The 24,660-nt window shown below is 37.0% G+C and overlaps 1 protein-coding gene across 2 annotated transcripts in view; it reads right to left on the bottom strand.

The window, feature by feature from the left end:
* The window catches only part of LOC127430657 (polypeptide N-acetylgalactosaminyltransferase 10), a 169,591-nt gene that overhangs the window by 37,997 nt on the left and 106,934 nt on the right, over positions 1 to 24,660 (bottom strand). For both annotated transcript variants that reach the window (XR_007895466.1, XM_051680588.1), the window contains exons 8-11: positions 20,466 to 20,573; positions 9,168 to 9,389; positions 3,074 to 3,190; positions 2,126 to 2,275 (exon numbers count right to left, since the gene is read on the bottom strand). Coding sequence is in view for 1 of the 2 variants with exons in the window: in XM_051680588.1 (XP_051536548.1) it covers positions 2,126 to 2,275; positions 3,074 to 3,190; positions 9,168 to 9,389; positions 20,466 to 20,573 (597 nt within the window). In the remaining variant the exon portion in view is untranslated. The remainder of the gene's footprint in view (positions 1 to 2,125; positions 2,276 to 3,073; positions 3,191 to 9,167; positions 9,390 to 20,465; positions 20,574 to 24,660) is intronic.

The following is a 24,660-nucleotide window of genomic DNA, read 5'->3' as shown; positions in this document are numbered from 1 at the left end:
ACTGTGCAATGCTCAGAGAAATTGCAAAAAACCCAAGAGTTACATCTCAGACTCTACAGGCCTCAGTTAGCATGTTAAATGTTAAAGTTCATGACAGTACAATTAGAAAAAGACTGAACAAGTATGGTTTGTTTGGAAGGGTTGCCAGGAGAAAGCCTCTTCTCTCTAAAAACAACATGGCAGCACGGCTTAGGTTTGCAAAGTTGCATCTGAACAAACCACAAGACTTCTGGAACAATGTCCATTGGACAGATGACACCAAAGTGGAGATGTTTGGCCATAATGCACAGCATCACGTTTGGCGAAAACCATGCACAGTGTATCAGCACAAACACCTCATACCAACTGTCAAGCACGGTGGTGGAGGGGTGATGATTTGGGCTTGTTTTGCTGCCACAGGACCTGGGCACCTTGCAGTCATTGAGTCAACCATGAACTCCTCTGTATACCAAAGTATTCTGGAGTCAAATGTGAGGCCATCTGTCTGACAGCTAAAGCTTGGCCGAAATTGGGTCATGCAACAGGACAATGATCCCAAGCACACCAGCAAATCTACAACAGAATGGCTGAAAAAGAAAAGAATCAAGGTGTTGCAATGGCCCAGTCAAAGTCCAGACCTCAACCCGATTGAAATGCTGTGGTGGGACCTTAAGAGAGCTGTGCATAAACAAATGCCCGCAAACCTCAATGAACTGAAGCAACGTTGTAAAGAAGAGTGAGCCAAAATTCCTCCACAATAATGTGAGAGACTGATAAAGTCATACAGAAAACGATTACTTGAAGTTATTGCTGCTAAAGGTCGTTCTACAAGCTACTGAATCATAAGGTGTACTTAGTTTTTCACACATTGCTTTTCCATTTTGGCTTTATTTTTGTAAAATAAATCATGACACGGTGTAATGTCATGTGTTGTTGTACTTCTGTGGTTATATTTACCTAATTTTAAGACCTGCTAAGGACCAGATGATTTTATTTATGTCCTGATATGTAAAACCATAGAATTCAAGGAGGGTGTACTTTCTTTTTCCCATGACTGTAAATCCCAGGCTCTTAAATCGAATCAAATCAAAATCACATCGCAGTAGACTTTGAGATATCAGCAAACAGAGGATAGCTGGCTAAGAGAATCGGTATAAGACTGTATTGTGATGAAACTTGTGATTTACACCCCTAAACCATACTCTGATTAAAAACAACAAAAAAAAACTGCCAGTGTGGAAGGCCTTTTAGATCACTTAGGTCTTCGTTCAGGTTTTATAAATATGTTTAAAGTGCTATAGCCACTCTAACAGGTCAGTTATGTTCACAGCCTTTCTTTACAGGAAGAGGAACATGTCATGGTTGCTCTCTCTCATCCTGATCATTTACATTATCTTTAGAACCTCTAGCTTAGGCTGTTTGTCAGTCAGAACACATCTTCCCCATATCTGTTAGAAACACGCACCATCACATCTTTTTATTTGCAGATCAGTCATGTCAATCAGTCATGTTATTGTTTTTAGGCAAACATGCTCTTTCAATCCCCTATGTGTTGACTGTGTGATCAATTTAGCCATTTATATGGATACAAAATTAATTGGCTCAAGACGTGCCTGCTCACTCTTAATTTTGAGGGGTTTTTTTTCACTATCGCTCTCCGGTCTTTTCCTGTGGAGCATTCTTTTAAATACTTATGGCTACATATTTTTCCATCTTAACATGACATCGTCATGAAAAACCTAAATAGCTCCTTATAAAGCATCACCTAAAATCTTGCAAACTGGACATATCTTTCCTTCTTTCATGCATTGGCTGTCAAATGAATATCCTCCCTCACATAAATTTCTGTTCTTCTACGATTCCTTTCCCCACACCCACTCTAATAGGATAAACTTAATTTGTCAGTTTCTAAATACATTTGGAATGGTAAACATCCATGTATTTAGTTATCAACTATGCAGGCAGCAAAACAGATGGGGGTTTGTCCTTCTCTGTATTCAGGTTATATGCTAAGTCCTCTTTTATTTCTTTACCCTTCATCCACTGTCTGACTGGTTTAAGCTGGACATTCTGGTTTCATGGCAGGCCAATCGAAGAATCCTTTGTATTCCTAAATATAAAATGTTAAAATACACATATGTAATACCTTTCTATATGACCACAGCTGGTTTCCTCTCATGCCATGGCAGTCATACAGTGTAACAGGGCTGTTATGGGAGATGGCATCAAAGCAGACCTTCTTAGTGTGCAATGGGTCTCCTACCCGTATATCTTCTCTCCAACCAAACGTAAAGACCTGCAAAAGATCCAAGTACATTGTTTACTGTGCACTAACACTTTTGCAACATCATCCTTGTGTGCATCACTATCTTTGAACACTTTGTGAAATTATAATGTGTGCAATTTAATTCCATCATAATCATCATTTAAAAATGAATCTGAATAGTGCTGTCAAGAAGCTCGAATATGGGGTCTGTTTCGAAACCTAATGAGCTGCCTCCGGAGATAGCATTATAAGGCATATTAGGCTGTTTCAAAAGGTAGGTAACCTCATCATGCTGCCTCCTAAAATACTTAATTTCATCCAAATTCTAAGGTAACTTCATATGTATCCTTCCCCGGGAAGGCAATACCAGGATATATTGTGAATAGCTTGGTGGTAAACTTAATCCAAGATGGCAGTCAAAGTAAGATAAATTTTGATTGTAAATATACAAATTCATTCAGTACTGAAAGGTAACAGTTATTTAAAATGATAGAAAACTGACTCTCTCTCGCAAAATGTGTGTGCTATGTGTATTTATACTCATTAAAGCATTGTGTCATTGCCTCTCGCATCACCTGTGTTGAAATCAGTTGCGAGTCAAGTCTTTTGTGTGCTGCACGTTAAGTGCTATTTCAATGACACGCTGAGTTGCCACCCATGTAGACTGTTCCAAATTGGTCTTTTATGAGTCTTCATTCCAGTTCTGATGCTGCCATAGAAGACAGCTGCCAATGTACACAGGAGACAGTGAGGCAGCTCACTAGGTTTCGGAATAGACCCATCATTGCTATGAAAGACATGAATGCAAACTGTGTGTTTGTGTCTTACCTGACCATGACTCCAGGTCGGCTCCCCCCTTCCTTTCAGACATTTCTCCAAACGGATTGGGGAACCAGAGGAAAAGTGTTTACTCTCCATGCAAAGACCACTGCCAACATTACGCAACTGGAAATTAAATTAACAAACACGGCCATCAACAACAATGAAAGGGTAGATTAAACCATTCAACTATATTATTAATATTTACATACATTTATTAAAATGATTAGTTCATTCTAGTCAAGTGAATCTCACAAAAACCTGTCAAGGTGTTTTTATGTAAAAATTCTTTAAGATATCCCAGCTTAATATGCAGAGTCAAAAATAAGTAAGCCATTTGTTGGTTAATTTTAGCTTAAAGTGCAAAACTGTGGCACTATCAAAATCTCAGCTTGTTTGAGTGACCTGTCCAGCCTGACACAGCAATTTTAGCTCAACCAATGGTGTGAGTTTGGGGCAGGACTATCTGTTTGTACAACCAATGGAAGATGGGGGCAGTTGTTTGGAATATGAAACCTCCTAGCAACCACGAAGAGGTTACTCCATGTGACTCTACCCTCCCTAGCAATGGGCCAATTTGGTTGCTTAAGAGACCTGGCTGGAGTCACTCAGCACGCCCTGGATTCGAACTCATGACTCCAGGGGTGGTAGTCAGCGTCTTTACTCGCTGAGCTACCCATGCATCCCAATTTCTTCTTTCTTTATGAAATATGACCTAGACATTAAACAGCATCTGAATGAGTGAGATCATGCTGTGCACACTCTTACATCTTAAAGCTGAAGCATGCTATTGAGCCACTAGCATCAGCTAATGGAAATCCAAAAATAATTGTATTCAAGCAGGTTTCCTCTCAAACCATCCTTGTTCATAACCACGCCTGATGTAAATTCTAATTTTATACCCAATCATGACAGCATCACCTGTTACTCATCACCCTGTTTACCTGTGGAATATTCCACACAGGTGTTTTTAAAAACATTTTCTACATTTTTTATTTTTGTAATCCTTTCCTGTGTGCAACTATAAAGTTCACAATCAATGGAGCAAAACTGAGGACAGCAGAGACCCTTATAATGATCCATATTGTGTGCAATCATATTAAATGCATTAATTTTGGGACACTTTATTTAATCTCTATTAAACTGAGCATCAATATTTCTGATACCTGAAAATACTAATAAAAACAGAGGAGTGATTTGTAAATTCTATTAATTTGCTATATTGACTTGTGAACTGAATAGTTTTTATTTTATTTATTATATATATATATATATATATATATATATATATATATATATATATATATATACATACAGTGCATCCGGAAAGTATTCACAGCGCTTCACTTTTTCCACATTTTGTTATGTTACAGCCTTATTCCAAAATGGATTAATTTCATTATTTTCCTCAAAATTCTACAAACAGTACCCCATAATGACAACGTGAAAGAAGTTTGTTTGAGATCTTTGCAAATTTATTAAAAAAATAAATAAAAAATAAAATCACATGTACGTAAGTATTCACAGCCTTTGCTCAATATTTTGTTGAAGCACCTTTGGCACCAGTTACAGCCTCAAGTCTTTTTGAGTATGATTCTACAAGCTTGGCACACCTGTTTTTGGGCAGTTTCTCCCATTCTTCTTTGCAGGACCTCTCAAGCTCCATCAGGTTGGAAGGGGAGCGTCAGATCTCTCCAGAGATGTTCAATCGGGTTCAAGTCTGAGCACTGGCTGGGTCACTCAAGGACATTCACAGAGTTGTCCCATAGCCACTCCTTTGTTATCTTGGCTGTGTGCTTAAGGTCGTTGTCTTGTTGGAAGATGAACCTTCGCCTCAGTCTGAGGTCCAGAGTGCTCTGGAGCAGGTTTTCATCAATGAGGTCTCTGTACATTGCTGCATTCATCTTTCCCTCGACCCTGACTAGTCTCCCAGTTCCTGCCACTGAAAAACATCCCCACAACATGATGCTGCCTCTACCATGCTTCACTGTAGGGATGGTATTGGCCAGGTGATGAGCGGTGCCTGGTTTCCTCCAGGCATGACGCTTGCCATTCAGGCCAAAGAGTTCAATCTTTGTTTCTCATGGTCTGAAAGTCCTTCAGGTGCCTTTTGGCAAACTCCTGGCGGGCTGTCATGTGCCTTTTACTGAGGAGTGGCTTCCGTCTGGCCACTCTACCATACAGGCCTGATTGGTGGAGTGCTGCAGAGATGGTTGTTCTTCTGGAAGGTTCTCCTCTCTCCACAGAGAAACACTGGAGCTCTGTCAGAGTGACCATCGGGTTCTTGGTCACCTCCCTGACTAAGGCCCTTCTCCCCCGATCGCTCAGTTTGGCCGGGCGGCCAGCTCTAGGAAGAGTCCTAAACTTCCTAAACTTAAAACTTCTTCCATTTACAGATGATGGAGGCCACTGTGCTCATTGGGACCTTCAATGCTGCAGAATTTTTTCTGTACCCTTCCCCAGATCTGTGCCTCGATACAATCCTGTCTCGGAGGTCTACAGACAATTCCTTGGACTTCATGGCTTGGTTTGTGCTCTGACATGCACTGTTAACTGTGGGACCTCATATAGACAGGTGTGTGCCTTTCCAAATCATGTCCAATCAACTGAATTTACCACAGGTGGACTCCAATCAAGTTGTAGAAACATCTCAAGGATGATCAGTGGAAACAGGATGCACCTGAGCTCAATTTTGAGTGTCATGGCAAAGGCTGTGAATACTTATGTACATGTGATTTTTTTCGTTTTTTATTTTTAATAAATTTGCAAACATTTCAAACAAACTTTTTTCACATTGTCATTATGGGGTATTGTTTGTAGAATTTTGAGGAAAATAATGAATTTAATCCATTTTGGAATAAGGCTGTAACATAACAAAATGTGGAAAAAGTGAAGCGCTGTGAATACTTTCCGGATGCACTGTATATATATACACTTATTTCAAATAAAGTGATTGTAACATGCTCCAAAAAAGTTGGGACAGTCTGTGTTTACCACTGTGTAAAATAACCATTTCTTCTAATAACACTTATTAAGCGTTTGGGCACTGAATACACAAGTTTGTTAAGTTTAGCAAGCAGACTTTTCTCCCATTCATCCATTATGCAGTTCTTCAGCTGAGCAATTGTTCAGGGTCTTTTTTGCCATATTGTGAGCTTTATAATGTGCCACACATTCTCAATTGGCGACAGCTCAGTACTGTAGACAGACCAATCTAGCACCTGCACTCTCTGCTTAAGCAGCCATGCACTTGCAAACCAGGCAGTATGTGGTTTGGTGTTGTCCTGCAGGAAAACCACTCCTGAATGTCCGTGATCTCTGATCCTTCAGACGTCACGTTCTTAAAAACTGTGATTCGTCTGTAACAGATCTCATGACATTGGCTTGGAAATACTCCAGTGCTTTACTTCGGTAAACCTTTGTCAGTCAACACTAGGGGTGTAATGATTCACTCATCTCACAATTCGTTTCGGTTCATGATACTGAACTCACGGTTCGGTTCTGTTCAAGATTGTTAAAACTAAGCCTGAATCAATAAAAATTAAGATTGATTTTTATAATTACTTTAAAGACATACAGTATGAACACAGTTCCTTTCCTTTAAAATGTAGCAAAAAAGTACTGTTCTTTAAAATGTGCTAAATGATCCAGAGATGTACTGGGACTTAAAGGGATAGTTCACCCAAATATAAAGCGACACAATCACATTTGGTGCAAAAAAAGATCAATATGTAAGTACTTTTTAACTCTAAATAATCGATTCCGGTAAGCTTCACAAGAGGGTGGAGTCCAAGTCTCTCGTGTGATGTATTCGCGTTGCCATGGATACAGATGTAATCTCACGTTCTCCACTCGGTTGAGACATCCAGGATAAGCACAGAAACACACCATTGTGAGTAAAGAAACAGATAAATTCAGATCTAAACCAGATCTTTTTCGCATCAGAAGCGATCGTATCACTTTAGAAGACTTTCATTTAACAGCTGGAGTTGTATGGATGACGTTTATGCTGACTGTCTGTGATTTTTGGAGCTTCAAAAATCGGATCCCCATCCACTTGCATTTTAAGGACCTACTGAGCTAAGATATTTTTCTATTTTTCTTCAAATGTGTTCTGGTGAAGAAAGAAAATAATACACACCTGGGATATCACGAGAGAGAGTAAATAATGAGAGAATTTTCATTTTTGGGTGAACTATCCATTTAATTCCCAGAAGAGGGCAATGGTGACACCAAATGCAAATAGCTAATAATTCTACTTTGCTGAAAATACGGAATTATGTTAAATATTGTTCATATGCTGCTTACACACTGTCACTGATTACACACATTTAAAATATTTTAAATTAAAATTTTATTTTTTAAAATAATATTGTCTCTGATTACATCTAAATATTATTTTCAAAAATAAATATTTAATGGAATTGCATGTATCCAGTTAAATAATAATAATTAACTGATGAAATCAAATCAGACATGACATTTGACATTAGAATTATATTCCCCCATAGCATTATTATACATAATATTCAGCATTATGTATAGTAAATTAATATAGATCTATCATTAAACTGCAGCAAACTAATTTTCTCTCGCACAGTCGGAGTACATCACTCTCACACATCAAACAGACATTCGATCCCTCATGCTGAAAAGGCTTGTCTTTATCCCACTCTTAGTTTTAGTTTTTAGTCCAAACTCATCATACAACACCTGTGGCTGGTAGTGTGCAATCATATTTTAGAACACGGTGGCTGTTTGTTTTTTTAGTGCTCCTTGTGTGCAATGAAGCAATTTCCATATGCATGGCTGCGTTACATAGGCTTAGGACATTTAGACATTGTTCTATGTTTTTTTTTTTTTTTTTTTGTAAGTCTCATCTCCACGTTGCGCATCGTCAAATTTTTTAACTTCAATGTATCATGCCACGATAAACCATTACACCCCTAGTCAGCACCATTTGCCGCTGCAGCTACAGATGCAAGGTAAGGCTTTACTAAGCAAAGCAGAAGCCTTACATCAACACTGTCCAGAAGCACTGTCGACTTCTCTGGGCTCAGTCTCATCTGAGATGGAAAGTAGAACAGTGGAATCGTGTTTTGTGGTCCGACGAGTCCACATTTCTAATAGTTTTCAGAAAAAAGAAAAAAAAACAGCTGTCATTTTCTTCGGGCCAAAGAGGACAAGGACCATCCAAGCTGTTATCAGCTTCAGGTCCAAGAGCCAGTGTCTGTCATAGTATGGGTAACTTGCACATCTCTGAGGGCACCATTAATGCAAAAAGATAAGTACAAATTTTGGAGCAACATATACTGCCATCCAGATGCCGTGTTTTCCAGGGACGTCCCTGCATTTTCAGCAGGACAACACCAAACCACATACTTCCAGGATTACAAGTGCATGGCTGCTTAAGCAGAGAGTGCAGGTGCTACATTGGCCAGTCTGCAGTCCTGAGCTGTCTCCAATTGAGAGAATGTGTGGCGCAATAAAAATCGTGATAAAAATCATCTGATTTGGAATGAGTGTATATTAAAAACACAAAACGAAAATAAATAAATAAATTCACTAGTTAAAAAAAAAAAAATCAAACAATGTGTTGTTGTAGTGCTTTCAATACAGCACAGGGTGAATAGAATGTACAAATCACTTCTTTTTGCTTTTAGTAGCTTTTTCCAAACTGTCCCAACATTTTCAGAATTGGGGATGTACTGTAAATTCAGATGTTTAAAAAAGTTCAGTTAATCAAAATGACATGCAAATTTCATACTTGGCAGCAGTTTTACATTATTTTAATGCGAAGAAAACAAATATTGGGCATGTTGGCAACAGTTTCAGCCTTAGTTCAGCACCTGTGGACCTGGTGTAACTCCTGTAACAATGCACATAAGTTGTATTTAGTAATGAAAGTTTGTCTGGTTATTTTTTTTTATTTTTTTTTTTAATACACACTGTCCCAACTGTTTTGCAACAGAGATTTGAAGTTGTCTCTGCATATTAAGGTTATTGGGATAAGAGAAAATATTTAAATGTCCAAAATAGTACGCACAAATTACACAACAGAATCACAGCAAGATTTGAAAGTAAAGCAGGTAGTGAAAATTACATCGCCCCATGCTGCTGCTGGAGGTTCCACGGGTGGATAGTGTTTGGGTAGGTCCCACGCCACCTCTGTCATGAACCATTTGAAGTTTTTGCAGTTCAGCCTGTTCCTCAATTCCTTCTGCACAGCTACATCACCAGCAGAGAGATGCCGATATTCTGGTCTGCGCTGGTAGATATACTCTGCATACTCATCCATCCACACCTCGGCTACACGCTTTAAGTTCTACAAAAGATAATTCTGACTGTGTTACATTAGGTGTTCATAGAGACAAACTCAGTGAAACAGAGATTGAAAGGAGAAATACACTAGTTAACATCCTTTTGAGATTATTATACTGAGATTGCAATTTGAATTGATATGCCAAACATTTAACAAACATTTCATCTCATATTGCTGCTTTTTAGATATCAAGTCTAAAAAATAATATATATATATATATATATATATATATATATATATATATATATATATATATATATATATATATATACATATATATATATATATATATATATATATATATATATATATATATATATATATATATATATATATATATTTTTTTTTTTTTTAAATGAAACAGCAGCTCTCATGATAAACAAGAATATCATGGCAGTAATGCCCTCTGTCTACAAATTGAGTCAAGTTTTGCCCATGCCCTGCTCATTCACACTTGTTTTCTTAATAAGAAATGAGTAAAAAAGAGCCCAGTTCTCGTTGCTTTCACATTGTATTTGAGCTTGAAATTGGACTTGCATCTCTTTTTGGTCCGTGCAATGTATCTGAATGCAGAATATTCAGACGTACATGTATATTTAATATTTAATCAAATCATCATGTAAATGTGTTTTTCCTGTTAGACATAACATTTAAATTATAAATGATCCTCATGCATCAAGTTGGTCAACTTGTACTATAGGGGCTTAATTTAATGTACATGTGTGCATGCACAATGGCTTCCATACTAAAGTATCTCTGGGTGAAATGGTGGCAGGAACTGGTATGCAGCCATTTATGTTGGGATTACATTACAGCTAGGTGGTATGGCAGTATACTGTATACCGTCTGGTAGAAATGTGTCAACTGGAAGAGATTTTGATGAAGTGTTATTCCATGTCAAATCAACTAATAGTTGGGACTAGTAGTCCCTGGCTACAATTTTTTTATTTTGTTAATACTTTTTCTGATGAAAGATAAACAAATGAGGGTGGAAGCCAAAATGTTAAATGAAATGGATCAATATTTACTGATTAATCCATTATTTTATGATTTTGGAGCAAAACTATAGGTAAAAAAACAAACAAAAAAAACAAAACAACAACATTAAAGGTTGCACTGATTTTTACACTGATATAGGTAGGCCTATGTCTAAAATCAGTTGACTTTAGCACCCCTTGTTGCATTATATGCTAATGGTGTCCACAATTTTGCAAATAAAAGAGAAAAAGATAAATATAAATAAAAACAAATTTGTGTTGTTTTTCTAAAGTGCCTATAAGTATTAAAGATCCTTTTAGATTCTGGTTCTGAACAAAACCTTTTTGTATATTTATTTTTAAGGTCTTACATGGTTAAACCCCAGAGATATAGGGCTCTCAATGTGGCTCCATTCAACATTGTTCAATTTAACCCATTTTCAGTTTGTAACATGGTATGAAATTTAGTTTTTCTTGTACAACAAAACAAAGGTCTAAAGTACAAATAATGTTGAAATGATTATAATTTTTTTTTTTTTTTTTTTTCTGAATCCTTCAGTGTCCCCAAATGAAATGGTCACATTTCCATTTCTGTATGAGAAAAAAAAATCTCCCACTTTGACTTTTTTTAACAACCTACTTTTTTGCAACCGTCATTGGCCGTTTGTCTAATTCGCACAAAATTTGGTTTACCCTGCAATCGTTTACTTCAGCATCCAAAACCCGGAAGTGTGAAGGGGTGCTGAAGTCAACTGATTTACTAATAGACCTACTGTACTTGGCTTTAATCATCATTTATATTTTTCTTTCACAAGTGAAAAAAAAAAAATACAAAATCAATGAGCCAGGGACTTCTGGTTGAGTTGACGCTGAATGACTCTACAGTATAATGTTGATACTGCAGAAGATATATTTGTATGGCTACCTGTAGGTAAGGTTGCATATTTGCATATCTAGGCTGCATATCTGCCTACAGGGCTGCATATGGCTCATCCAGTCTGAATTTAGTCACCACTATCTATTTTACTGTTTAAGTACTTTGTTTTTAATGGTGCTGCAAGAGATTTTTTTTTTTTTCATGGAAAGGTATGCAATTTTTTTTCCTACTTCCTGAAAGATACATTATTACTGAAATAAGTGTGACTGCACTAGACTCCGTGGGCCACAATCTTTGATGCTTTCTGCCTGTCGATCATTTTGCACATTCTCTATAGTGTTGTAGTTGACGCAGGTCATTAGCTATGTTTCCATCCATGTTGCGCATTAAATTTATGCAGAAAATCAGAATATCGCAAAAACAATGTGCGAATAAAGCCGCGTTTCCATCCTTTGTGCACAAAAGAACAAAATTGTCACTTCCGGTGAAATTGTAACCACTGTGACTCCTTTATTAATAAAATACTCACGGTTTACAGTTTTGGGTTCAGTTTACAATGTCCTTGTGCCTTTACCGTGCAGATCTACAAGATATTTTTCAAAAGTGTCAATAAACCTGCTCTTCGCAACAGTTCAAGTTTGTATTCGACTAATTTCCTCTGCAAACTCTATGCAGGCTTTGGATTTTCTGGATACCGTTATTTTAGGATAACCAGAGCAACATTTTAGATGTGAAAGTCCAGTTATGAACATGTTATTCAGTCACATTACTTTTTTGATGCGCATCTTGTATTGCTAAAAAATTCAAAAGGAGTTTATTCAGTATTTATTTCCATCATAGTTTATGCACAATACTTCTTAATGAATAAAACATTTATTATATGAAATATTCTTCTTAAAATCATAATTTGTGTTCTTCAGAAGAAAGAAAATCTTACACATCTGGGATGGAATAGGGGTGAGTAAATGACAAAAGAATTTTCATTTTTGGCTGAACTATCCCTTTAAGCTCTGTCCTCAGAAGAACGCATATTGCAGCACATAAATCTAATTCTGGCTGTGTATCTCTACAGGGAATCAACTTTTTTGCATATCCAATGACACGCTGGGCTCAAAATGCAGTCTGCCACGAGTACTGGTGGTATCACTGGCCGCTTTTTACCGCAGCAACTTCAGTAGATACCAATAACAGAGGTGGGTAAAGCAGCCAAAAACATTCCTTAAGTAAAAGTACAATCACTTAAAATATATTACTCAGGTATAAGTAAAAGTAATAATGTTAATAATTGCTTGAGTAAGAAAGGCCCTGTGTCTAAAATCAGCTCCCTAGCTCCTTATGTTGTGAATCAGTATACCTGAACACGAATTTGGCACTAGCATGGGTGTTCATCCACTAAGCATAGACCTTATTCACAGTAACGCCACCTTTAATTTTGAATGGAAATGAAAATGAGGCTGTGAGGGATAGACTTACCATTTCTTCAATGGCACGAATGGTATAAAGCTGTATAAATCTCCTAGATTCCATCAGATTTTTCACAACTCATGTTGTATGGAGTTTTTTTGTTTACTGAATTTTCTTGGGAAGATATTTTTAAAATATTTTGTCCATGGAACGATCCAAAAACACTTTAAACTGCAGAACAGCCCACTGAAGAGACTGTATGTCTATCCCTCACAGCCTCGTTGTCATTACCATAAAAATTAAAGATGGCGCTGCTGTGAATAAGGTCTATGGGACACTAACGACTCAATCACCTGCGACACGATTAAGAGTTCATGCATTTTAACACAGCAATCAATCAGCAACTTTGCTGTATAAATGACACTATCATGCATTTTCGTGCTAGAAATGAAAACATATAGTGTTATTTTGAAAGATAAATTACATAAACTAAGAAATACATTTACAAAGGAGTGTATTTTTAATCTTTTACTAACAACTCTGATATTTAAATATGTTTCATGAACATTATGGATGAAAGACAATAAGGCTTTGACATCATATGTTTACACTTGAGAGACTTCAGAAGACATGACAGCCATATCACCCTGCAGCTCTTGCCTGGTTGAGCCTGGTCAGTACCTGGATGGGAGACCTCCTGGGGAAAACCAAGGTTGCTGCTGGAAGTGGTATTAGGGAGGCCAGCAGGGGCGCTCACCCTGTGGTCTGTGTGGGTCCTAATGCCCCAGTATAGTGACGGGGACACAATACTGTAAAAAAGCACTGTTTTTCGGATGAGACGTTAAACCGAGGTCCTGACTCTCTGTGGTCATTAAAAAATCCCAAGGCACTTCTCGTAAAGAGTAGGGGTATAACCCCGGTTTCCTGGCCAAATTCCCCCCATTGGCCCCTATCTATCATGGCCTCCTAATCATCTCCATCTCTGAATTGGCTACATCACTCTACTCTCCTCTATAGCTAGTGTGTGGTGGGCATTCTGGTGCACTATGGCTGCCGTCGCATCATCCAGGTGGATGCTGCACACTGGTGGTGGTTGAGGAGAGTCCCCCTATACTATGTAAAGCGCTTTGAGTGCCTAGAAAAGCGCTTGTAAGGGGGTTCAGTGGAAAGGAGGAGGCGAGAACCGGCTTGTCAACTTAAATAATAATTTAATAAACAATTTAACCAAAAACACACCATCATAAACACACACAGTACAGCTGCCTGTAATTCTCTCTCTCTCGAACTGTCGTCCCCGGCTGCCTTTATCCCTCACGCGCCCCATCAGGCTGATTGGGGACCGGCGTACGTCATTCCAGCCCTATATATAGCGCTATATAAATGTAAGGAATTATTATTATTATTATTAATTATGACAACATTTCCGGTAAGGGAACATAGTGAGCATGGTTTTTACAGTGCATTCTGGATATTTTTAGGGAGCAAATGTTTCAGTGCATTGGAATGATTGTGCGACTGGGACAGCCCTAGAAATGGCTGACTCCCTGGTCAGTGCCCTGACTACTGAACTAGAGAGCTGACTAAGATGCAACCTCAAGTCTTGTATACAGTGCATTCAGAAAGTATTCAGATAATTTCTTTTTTTTTTTTTTCTTTCTCATATTTTATGTTACAGCATTATGCTAAAATGCTTTAAATATTTTTTTTTTATTTATTTAGCTCAGGTGCATCCCATTTCACTGGATCATCTTTGAGATGTTTCTACACTTTGATTGGATTCCACCTGTGGCAAATTAAATTGATTGCACATGATTTGGAAAGGCACTCACCTGTCTATATAAGGTCTCACAGCTGATCATGCATATCAGAGCAAAAACTAAGCCATGAGGTCAAAGGAACTGCCTGCAGAGTTCAGAGACAGGATTGTGTCAAGGCACAGATCTGGGGAAGGCTACAAAAATATTTCGGCTGCATTGAAGGTTCCCAAGAGCACAGTGGCCTCCATAATTCTTAAATGGTAGAAGTTTGGAACAACCAGGACCCTTCCTAGAGCTGGCCACCCGGCCAAACTAAGCAATCGGGGGAGAAGGGCCTTGGTAAGAGAGTTGACCAAGAACCCAATTGTCACTCTGGTTGAGCTCCAGAGATCATGTGTGGAGATGGGAGAAACTTGCAGAAGGACCAGACGGAAGCCTCTCCTCACTGCAAGACACATGAAAACCCGCTTGAAATTTGCAAAAAAGCACCTAAAGGACTCTCAGACTGTGAGAAACAAGATTCTCTGGTCTGATGAAATGAAGATTGAACAGTCTGGCCTCAATTCCAAGTGTCATATCTGGAGGAAATCAGGCACCGCTCATCACCTGTGAAATACCATCCCAACGGTGAAGCATGGTGGTGGTACCATCGTGCTGTGGGGGTGTTTTTCAGCAGCAGGGACTAGGAGACTGGTCAGGGTTGGAGGAAAGTGGAACGCAGCAAAATATAGAGATATCCTTAATGAAAATCTGGTCCAGAGCGCTCAGGACCTCAGACTGGGCCGAAGGTTCACCTTCCAACAGGACAATGACCCTAAGCACACAGCCAAGACAACGCAAGAGTGGCTTAGGGACAACTCTGTGAATGTCCTTGAGTAGCCCAGCCAGAGCCCGGACTTGAACCCAATCGGACATCTCTGGAGAGAACTGAAAATGGCTGTCCACTGATGGTCCCCATCCAACCTGACAGAGCTTGAGAGGATCTGCTGAGAAGAATGGCAGAAAATCCTCAAATCCAGGTGTGCAAAGCTTGTTGCATCATACCCAAAAAGACTTGAGATTGTAATCGCTGCCAAAGGTGCTTCAACTAAGTACTGAGTTAAGGGTCTGAATACTTAAAATGTGACATTTCAGTTTTTTGTTTTTAATAATTTGCAAAGTTATCAAAAATCTGGTTTTTGCTTTGTCATTATGGGGTATGGAGTGTGGATTGATGTGAAAAAATAAATAATTGAAAGCATTTTAGCATAAGGCTGCAACATAACAAAATGTAAAAAAAATGAAGGGGTCTAATTACTTTCTGAATGCACTGTATGTTGTTTATCGAGCTAATTTACTGCCAAAACTAAACACAAATAGAACACTTTGCAAACAAACACAATGCGCTTTGCAAAGAAAATCTCGACACTTAAACAAACAGAATGCGATTTGCAAATACAAAGTGACATTCGGCTTAACAAACAAATGTGCTTTTGTTTTACAAATATATATATAAAAAAAGTAGCTCCATATGAGCGCACATATTTTTTCACAAATAAATACAATCTATTCTACAAATTCTACACCATCATTGAACAAATACTTTATTTAGAAGACAAATTTTAAAAACAAATACACTTGTGAGTCACATGATTTTTGGCACAATTTTCTGTTTTTTTCTTACAAATGCATCAATGCAGATTTTCTCACAAATGGGCTGTGAGATCCTCTTTCAAAACAGAAGATAGCACAGTGCTGCCACAAACGTATTAAATGACTTATTAAACACTAATTTTCTAGTAAAAACGTGATCCTATCAAGTAATAATGAGATACAGTATTATGTCATGAATAACAAAAATGATAGTAAAAAATAAATTTCCAGTAAAGACTGAAACTGTTTATTTTTTTATTTTTTTATAACATGATAAAAAAAAAGATGCCTATGTCCGTGGTACAATTCCTGCTCAGTAACCAGAACTTAGACAACTCGTTATTAAATATAATTTAAGTGCATTGTTATGGTAGCTGTCTTGTCCAAAGGTGCTGAACGGGGCGTAGATAGCACTGACCTTTCAAAGCTATACTGTATCTTTTAATATTTTTCTCTAACACAGAACATGCTTGATTAAAGCCATTACGTGCTCCGCACGTGTTGCCTCTCTCCCCGGCCCGTGACATGGGGCGCCGCATAGTAGAGCTGCAGACACATTTATTTCAAGGACAGTAGACAGTAACGGAGAAATACAGTGAGTACCAATATAGATGGGCGGCAGAGATGAGGACAGAGTACTCGCACATATGAGTTTGTGTTTTTACATGCTATAGCCGATGATGGCATTGATAGTGGTAGCTAGCTAACCAACGTTAGGAGGTTTAGCAAACGTAACGTCAACTTTGCTAGCGTTAAAGCTTTCACCTCCATTGTGAATAAAATCTCATTGCCCTTTCTGCACTTGACTAAACGGACTAGCAAGCAAGCTACATGAAGAGTGTTAACTCCAATAACGTTGATTCTCGTCTGTTATCACGTTAATACATAACATTCTGTTTTGAGCTGTTAAGTTCATTATTTTTTTTATATATATATATTTAAAGTTTCAGTTCAAAAGAAATGCTGCTAGGAGCTCCCTCCACTTTATTAAATAAAATAAAAAAAAATATTAATAATAATTAAAAAAATGTTGTGTTCCAGTATTTTCAAAAAATAATATTGAAATGTTCTGTTTTGCAGTATTTCATTAAAAACATGTTGATAGGTATTTAAAGGAAGTTTTGTGTTGGAGTTTGTGTTAGTGTAAATTTGGACACTACATTTTTATTTTTACTGCAAATATCAGCCCCAAATATCAATTATCGGTCTCCTTGATTACTAATAATCGTTATTGGTATTGGCCCTGAAAAAAACATCTTGGTCGACCCCTAGTATTCTATTCATTCAACGTTAGCGACTGTTGATATTTCTGATATTTGCAACCCTCTTTGCAATGTATTTCATATCGGTTCACTGACTGAATGTTTTTGTGGGCATGTGAGGAGTTGCGTTTGTCGGCTGTTTAGAGTTTGTTAGAACAATAATGTTATGATGGACAAAACATTTAAAATGATTGCATAAAGTACTTTGTAAAGGCAAAATATTCTGAATTGGCAAACACTTCTACCACCTCTATGACTGATGTTTTCATCTGTTTTGGTGCACGTGTGTTTGACCGGCTGACATCAGTTATGTATAAATTATGTAAATATAGTTGAAGTCAGAAGTTTACATACAACGTAGTCAAATACATTTAAACTCAGTTTTTCACAATTTCTGGCACTTAATCATAGAAAACATTCCCTGTGTTAGGTCAGTTAGGATCACTGCTTTATTTTAAGAATGTGAAATGTCAGAATAATAGTAGAGAGAATTATTTATTTCAGCTTTTATTTCTTTCATCACATTCCCAGTGGGTCAGAAGTTTACATGCACTTTGTTAGTATTTGGTAGCATTGCCTTTAAATTGTTTAACTTGGGTCAAATGTTTTGGGTAGCCTTCCACAAACTTTTCACAGTAAGTTGCTGGAATTTTGGCCCATTCCTCCAGACAGAACTGGTGTAACTGAGTCAGGTTTGTAGGCCTCCTTGCTTGCACATGCTTTTCAGTTCTGCCCACACATTTTTCTATCGGATTGAGGTTAGGGCTTTGTGATGGCCACTCCAGTACCTGGACTTTGTTGTCCTTAAGCCATTTTGCCACAACTTTGGAGGTATGCTTGGGGTCAATGTCCATTTGGAAGACCCATTTGCGACTGAGCTTTAACTTCCTGGCTGATGTCTTGAGATGTTGCTTCAATATATCCACATAATTTTTCTTCCTCATGATGCCATCTATTTTGTGAAGTGCACCAGTCCCTCCTGCAGCAAAGCACCCCCACAACATGATGCTGCCACCCCCATGCTTCACGGTTGGGATGGTGTTCTTTTGGCTTGCAAGCCTCACCCTTTTTCTTCCAAACATAACAATGGTCATTATGGGCAAACGGATGGATTTTTGTTTCATTAGACCAGAGGACATTTCTCCAAAAAGTAAGATCTTTGTTCCCATGTGCACTTGCAAACTGTAGTCTGGCTTTTTATATGGTGGTTTTGGAGCAGTGGCTTCTTCTTTGATGAGCAGCCTTTCAGGTTATGCTGATATAGGACTCGTTTTACTGTGGATATAGATACTTGTCTACCTGTTTCCTCCAGCATCTTCACAAGGTCCTTTGCTGTTGTTCTGGGATTGATTTGCACTTTTCGCACCAAACACATTCATCTCTAGGAGACAGAATGCTTCTCCTTCCTGAATGGCATGATGGCTGCGTGGTCTCATGGTGTTTATACTTGCGTACTATTGTTTGTACGGATGAATGTAGTACCTTCAGGCATTTGGAAATTGCTCCCAAGAATGAACCAGACTTGTGGAGGTCAACAATGTTTTTTCTGAGGTCTTGGCTTTTTTCTTTTGATTTTCCCATGATGTCAAGCAAAGAGGCACTGAGTTTGAAGGTCTTAAAATACATACACAGGTACACCTCCAATTCACTACACCTCCTATCAGAAGATAATTGGCTAATTGTCTAAAGGCTTGACATCATTTTCTGGAATTTTCCAAGCTGCTTAAAGGCACAGTTAACTAGTGTATGTAAACGTCTGACCCACTGGAATTGTGATATAGTCAATTAAAAGTGAAACTATCTGTCTGTAAACAATTGTTGGAAAAATTACTTGTGTCATGCACAAAGTAGATGTCCTAAACGACTTGCCAAAACTATAATTTGCTAATATTAATGCTGTGGAGTGGTTAAAAAAATGAGTTTTAATGACTTCAACCTAAGTGTATGTAAACTTCTGATTCAAATGTAAGTCGTTTTGGATATTAAGTCATAGGACCTTTCAGATGATTAAAAAAAACTGTGACTTATTGTATATTCCGGAAAATACGGTATTTGTTTGTTTAGTTTTGGCACTAAATTAGCTCGATTGTTGTAAGTTCTGTGGTATAAGGAATAATTTAGACCATTGGTTTTGTACACAGAACCACTAAAAAGATCCTTATCTCTGTTTAGAAGCAGAGATAAGGAGATAAGTAGTCTTATTTTACTTGAAAGTAAATCAAGCACACTATTGGCAAAGCAAAAGGCATTTACACATAATGCTCCTTGCCTTGATAGACTTAAGTGAACTGGAGGGATCATAAAAATCTCTTTCAAAAATCAGTAAATTGTTTTACATTTTTTTCCTAAAATGTTCGACTAATAAATGTAATGGAGTAAATGCAACCCGTTACTACCCACCTCTCGCCAATTACCACAACATTCACAGGAGAATTATGTACTGCGGCCTGCAAAGGAGGGCACTAAACTACCGTGCATGTCAAGGGGTCGGCTCGAAGGCCTGGAGCGATCTAAAGTGTTTTAGGTTTGCATTGGTCCTGTCCATAGGGTCCTCTTCCAATGGCCAAAGATTGTTAAGTGTGCTCAGCCTGGCAAGGAGGAACATTCCCTCTGGGCCTAATCTCACACGGATCATCCCTATTAGCACAGTTAATGCCACACTGGCCTCACAGGCAGTTCTGGGCCTACAGGGGTGCTGGAGGGACCACAGACTGTCTTTGCCTCACCTTTGCCTGGTCCATTTGGCGAGTGATAATAGATTGCATGGGTGATTTGGCCAGAACGAAGTCCGGCAATCAGTACCTGCTGATGGTAATCTATGCTTCCCAGAGGCAATACTTCAGGTAAATAATGAGGTAGTAATAAGGCAATAATGAGGTACATTTCTGTGCCAGTCCCTTATCAATCTTTTTTTAATCAATTGGCCTTCCGAGGGTTGTTCAGACAGATAAAAAAAAACTGAAACTCGCTTGATTAACTTCTCATTTATAGACCTGTTGTATAAAAGCAAATTCATGAGAAACATAATCCATGAAGTATTGTTCATACTGCCCACCCCTAGATCCTATTAATCAATTACATGATTTTAATTGTCTATCTTAAGCAGTACTGTGTGTTTAGAGAAATAGCTATTATCAGAAAGCTTTACCATATTTGACACTCAAACTCACTCTAGCGAGACTCACTCCACCCGGTACTTTGTAGGGAACATATTTCCTGTATATGTGGCCCACTCTTGAGCACGGAATGTCCTCCATACGGCCACCACACATCCATACCTGAGAAAATGAGTAAACAAAATTTCAAAAATGTTAACAAAAATATAAGGAGTCATTCACACAGGACACATTCTTGCTTTCTGAATGGAAAAATGGAAAACAAAGAAATGGAACAGAACGCAAGGGTCTTGAGACCCTTAATCTTGACACAGTCTTAAAAATTAAATGTGAGAAGCTAAAGCAAGATGTGATACAACGGTCAAATATGTTCATCTAGCACATGTAAACATACGCAAGAACATTTTGCTTGTGAATTACCCCCAACACTCCAACTAATACTACTGTTATAATCTGTCTCTATGCACATACTCCAAATACCAACAAACCATGCATTTAGCTTTTATGACCTCATATTAATTGAGAGACTACATGGAATATTTGTACCTTTAAAAAGTATTTGCCTCACTACTGGACCATTTCAAATTAACTAGCAAAGGCATGAAAAAAATACTCTAAAATCTGAAAAACTTGACAGAAATGGTGCCTATTTACAGGACCTAAATAGGTAAAAAACAGTGCTAGTTGTCACACCTGCTAGAAAAAAAATATTATATAAAAAAATATTCACTTCACTGATTATCCAAGAAGGATAAAGTGACATTTTAAATAAACATATCCAAAATTACACCGAAATGAAAAGTCTGTGAAGCCAATATTAGCCTACTAAAATGTAAACCTTATGAATGAAAATGCACACGGTGTGATTTCAAATCAGATTGCCACGGTCTTGACTGCGTTTGTAGTGTTCATTTATTGTGTGCGTCTGGAGCTTGTCAAGAGTAACATTAACTAAGATACTACATCATATACATTTTCAATTCCTTAAAATGTCTATGTCAATGTATCACACAATTCACACGTAATGATTCCCATGTATTCATTTATAAACCAACCTGAGTGCAATGTTAAATTCCTGACCTGAAGTAATGATTTCACAGCGGAGCTTGTCTGTCTGTCTCTTAAAGTTGACCACATTTATATCCACAGGTAATTATCTGGTTTAGCCTTTAATCTAAAAAAGCTTAAATACGCCATAGTGTACATCTATTCAGAATATTCCTGCTCATTTGATTCAAAGGAACTGAAACATGTTCATTCTTTTTATTTATTTTCTTTAAACTGTACTTATTTTGAGAATGTCAGTTGTCCTTGAGCTCTGGAAAGACGCTATATAAACTTAACATTATTATTATGATTATTATTTTCATGCTATTCTCTTCTTGAAAAACTAGAGAGGCTTGCTCTTGCCATTTTTTTCTACTGCATTTCGCTAATTCTGCACAAATTTAACTAAATAATTATATCCTTCATATTGTGTTAAAATATGTGCACACAAATCAGCCTCGGGTGTAATAGACTTATGGGACTTTCACCTGTTTGTAGGCTATATTGATTTATTCTAATTTCTTTTAATGTTTATATTTAATGTTTTCTTTAAAATGTGTGCTTGACATTTCACAAATGCTTGACACCTCGTGCCTCCAGAATAATGTTGTTATACACTACCAGTCAAAAATCTTGAAACACTTTCTCATTCTTTATTATTATTATTATTATTGTTATTATTATTATTATTATTTTCACATTTTAGAATAATAGTAAAGTCATCAAAACTATTGAATAACATAAATGGAACTATGGGAATTATGTTGTGACTAAACAAAATTCCAAAATAAATCAAAACTGTGTTATATTTTAGCATCTTCAAAGTAGTCACTCTTTGCCTAGAATTTGCAGAAATGTACTCTTGACATTTTCTCTTGAGGTATCACCCTGGGATGCTTTTTAAACAGTATTGAAGGAGTTCCCATCTATGTTGGGCACTTATTGGCTGCTTTTCTTTATTTATAAGTCATCAATTTCAAAAACCTTTTTTTTATTTTATTACATTTTAGTTTTATAATGAAATAAATTTATATGGTGGCACAATTATATTTTTGTCTACAAAACTAATTTCAAATATTTAAGCATACGCCTTCAGATCAAAAGATTTTTAAGATCATGAGAAACATTTCAGTCAAGTGTTTCAAAACATTTGACTGGTAGTGTACATGCACAGATTATTGTAGCCTACAAATTCAGCTTCATCTGGTAAGTAATACTAGTAATAATTTCAATAATAATTTAATGAAATAATAATAGCATAATAATAACAATAATTATTATTATTAGGATATTATTAAGAAAAGGCATATACAAAGCATATTTTATTTATAGAAACTATAAATGAAATAGTTACATTTAAAATGGGAGTTTTATTTAGTTTTGCTGCACTTCCGGTTTAATCCACTACAGATTACAAAATGCATGCTTTAAATGTAATATGTAACATATTCAGTTAGATTACTCAAGGTCAGTTATCTTGTTTTAAGAATTTGTAAATTTTCTACAGGACAACAATAAAACAAATCTCATCAAGAATACGATTTTTGCAGTACATCTTTGTGCTTGTATCAAAGGTCTTACTAGAGAGAAAAAATATGATCTAACATGGATTTTCTTAAAAGAAAAAATATATTTGTGCCTGGTAACAGGTGCATGTAAAAGGGCTAAAAATAGCAGTTTAGTTTAGCATCAAGCTAATTGCTCACATGACAATTTACAAAAGCTTAATTACTTCTGCTGTTCCAAACTTACTTCAAAATGCCACCGAATATACACAACGACATCTGATCTATGCTCTATTAAGCCCCTAAGGTGTGTTTTGAAATTCTAACAGATTAATGCCAATCAGGCTTTCTACAAAAAATAAATATTTCCAATAATATACGTCTGGTTGTAGACATACTAGATTATTCTTACCTTATTTGTAATGACAGTTTAATCCTCTTCCTGAACTATTATAAAGATTTTATTCCTCAGAACATCAATTTATGTTACACGCACTTCGCAAAGTAGGATTCGGCAGCTTTTGCAGGTTCATTAAAATGTTTTACACCAATGGTAATAGCTCTATAAAGCTCAGCAGTGGTACTTCTAGATTTGCTCTAAATTGCAGAGTCAAGCAGGGATGCCCAATCTCTTCGCTTCTGTTTCTAATAGCTACACAACTTCTAAACTTGCATATAGCCCTTTAAAGGGTTAGTTCACCCAAAAATGAAAATTCTCTCAACATTTACTTCACTCCCAGATGTGTATAACTTTCTTTCTTCTGCAAAACACAAATGAAGATTTTTAGCAGAATGTCTCAGCTCTGTAGGTCCATACAATGCAAGTGAATGGTGATCAGAACTTTGTAGCTCCATCAAAATCACATCAAGAAAACATAGAAGTAATCCATACGACTCCAGTGGTTTATATATAATAGGTGTGGGTGAGAAAGAGATCAAAATTGAAGTCCTTTATTTAACTCAAAATCTCCACTTTCACATCTGAATGTCACATGTGGGCCTGTTTAGTTTAATTTTCACATCTGAAAGTGAAAGTGAAAGTGGAGATTTAGAGTAAAAAAAGGACTTAAATATTGTTCTGTTTCTCACCCACACCTTTTTTTGTGTGTGTGTTTAAGAAGAAAGAAAGTCATACACATCTGGGATGGCATGAGGGTGAGTAAATGAGAGAATTTTCATTTTTGGGTGAACTATCCCTTTAAGAGGATTCACTGTTGACGTTCATGAGGTAAGAATAAGTCAGTTAGCTGATGATACTGTGTTGGTCCTGGAGAATACTTCTCAGATTGCTGTAGCATTACAGACTCTGGCCTTTCTCCAAAGTTTCAGGTCTTCACCTTCATCAACAAATGTCACTCCCTGTCGGCAATTGTTTGGAATCCTTAAATTGTAACATTCCTGTAAAATAAAGTGTTTCCTACATTTTGGTTAAAATAGTGAAAGACGACAGGGTTAGGTTTTCTGTAAATTTTGATCTGATTATCAAAAAGACACACAAGATACTAAAGTACTGGCTGCAAAGAGATTTAACACTTAAAGGCAAAATTCTCTCTCCAAAAGATTCTTTATTTGGAATAATTGTAATGTTTTGTACAGGAAAAATCATTGTTTCTTGATGACTGATTTAAGAATTGGTTATTATTAGTGAGTCAGTTATTTAATAATGAAGGAGTTTTATTTGATTTTGCAGATTTTAT

This window comes from Myxocyprinus asiaticus, chromosome 40, assembly GCF_019703515.2.
Source record: "Myxocyprinus asiaticus isolate MX2 ecotype Aquarium Trade chromosome 40, UBuf_Myxa_2, whole genome shotgun sequence".
Taxonomy (NCBI): Eukaryota; Metazoa; Chordata; class Actinopteri; order Cypriniformes; family Catostomidae; genus Myxocyprinus; species Myxocyprinus asiaticus.
The sequence above is the reverse complement of the archived record's forward strand: the minus strand, read 5'-3'. Positions and strand labels throughout refer to the sequence as shown.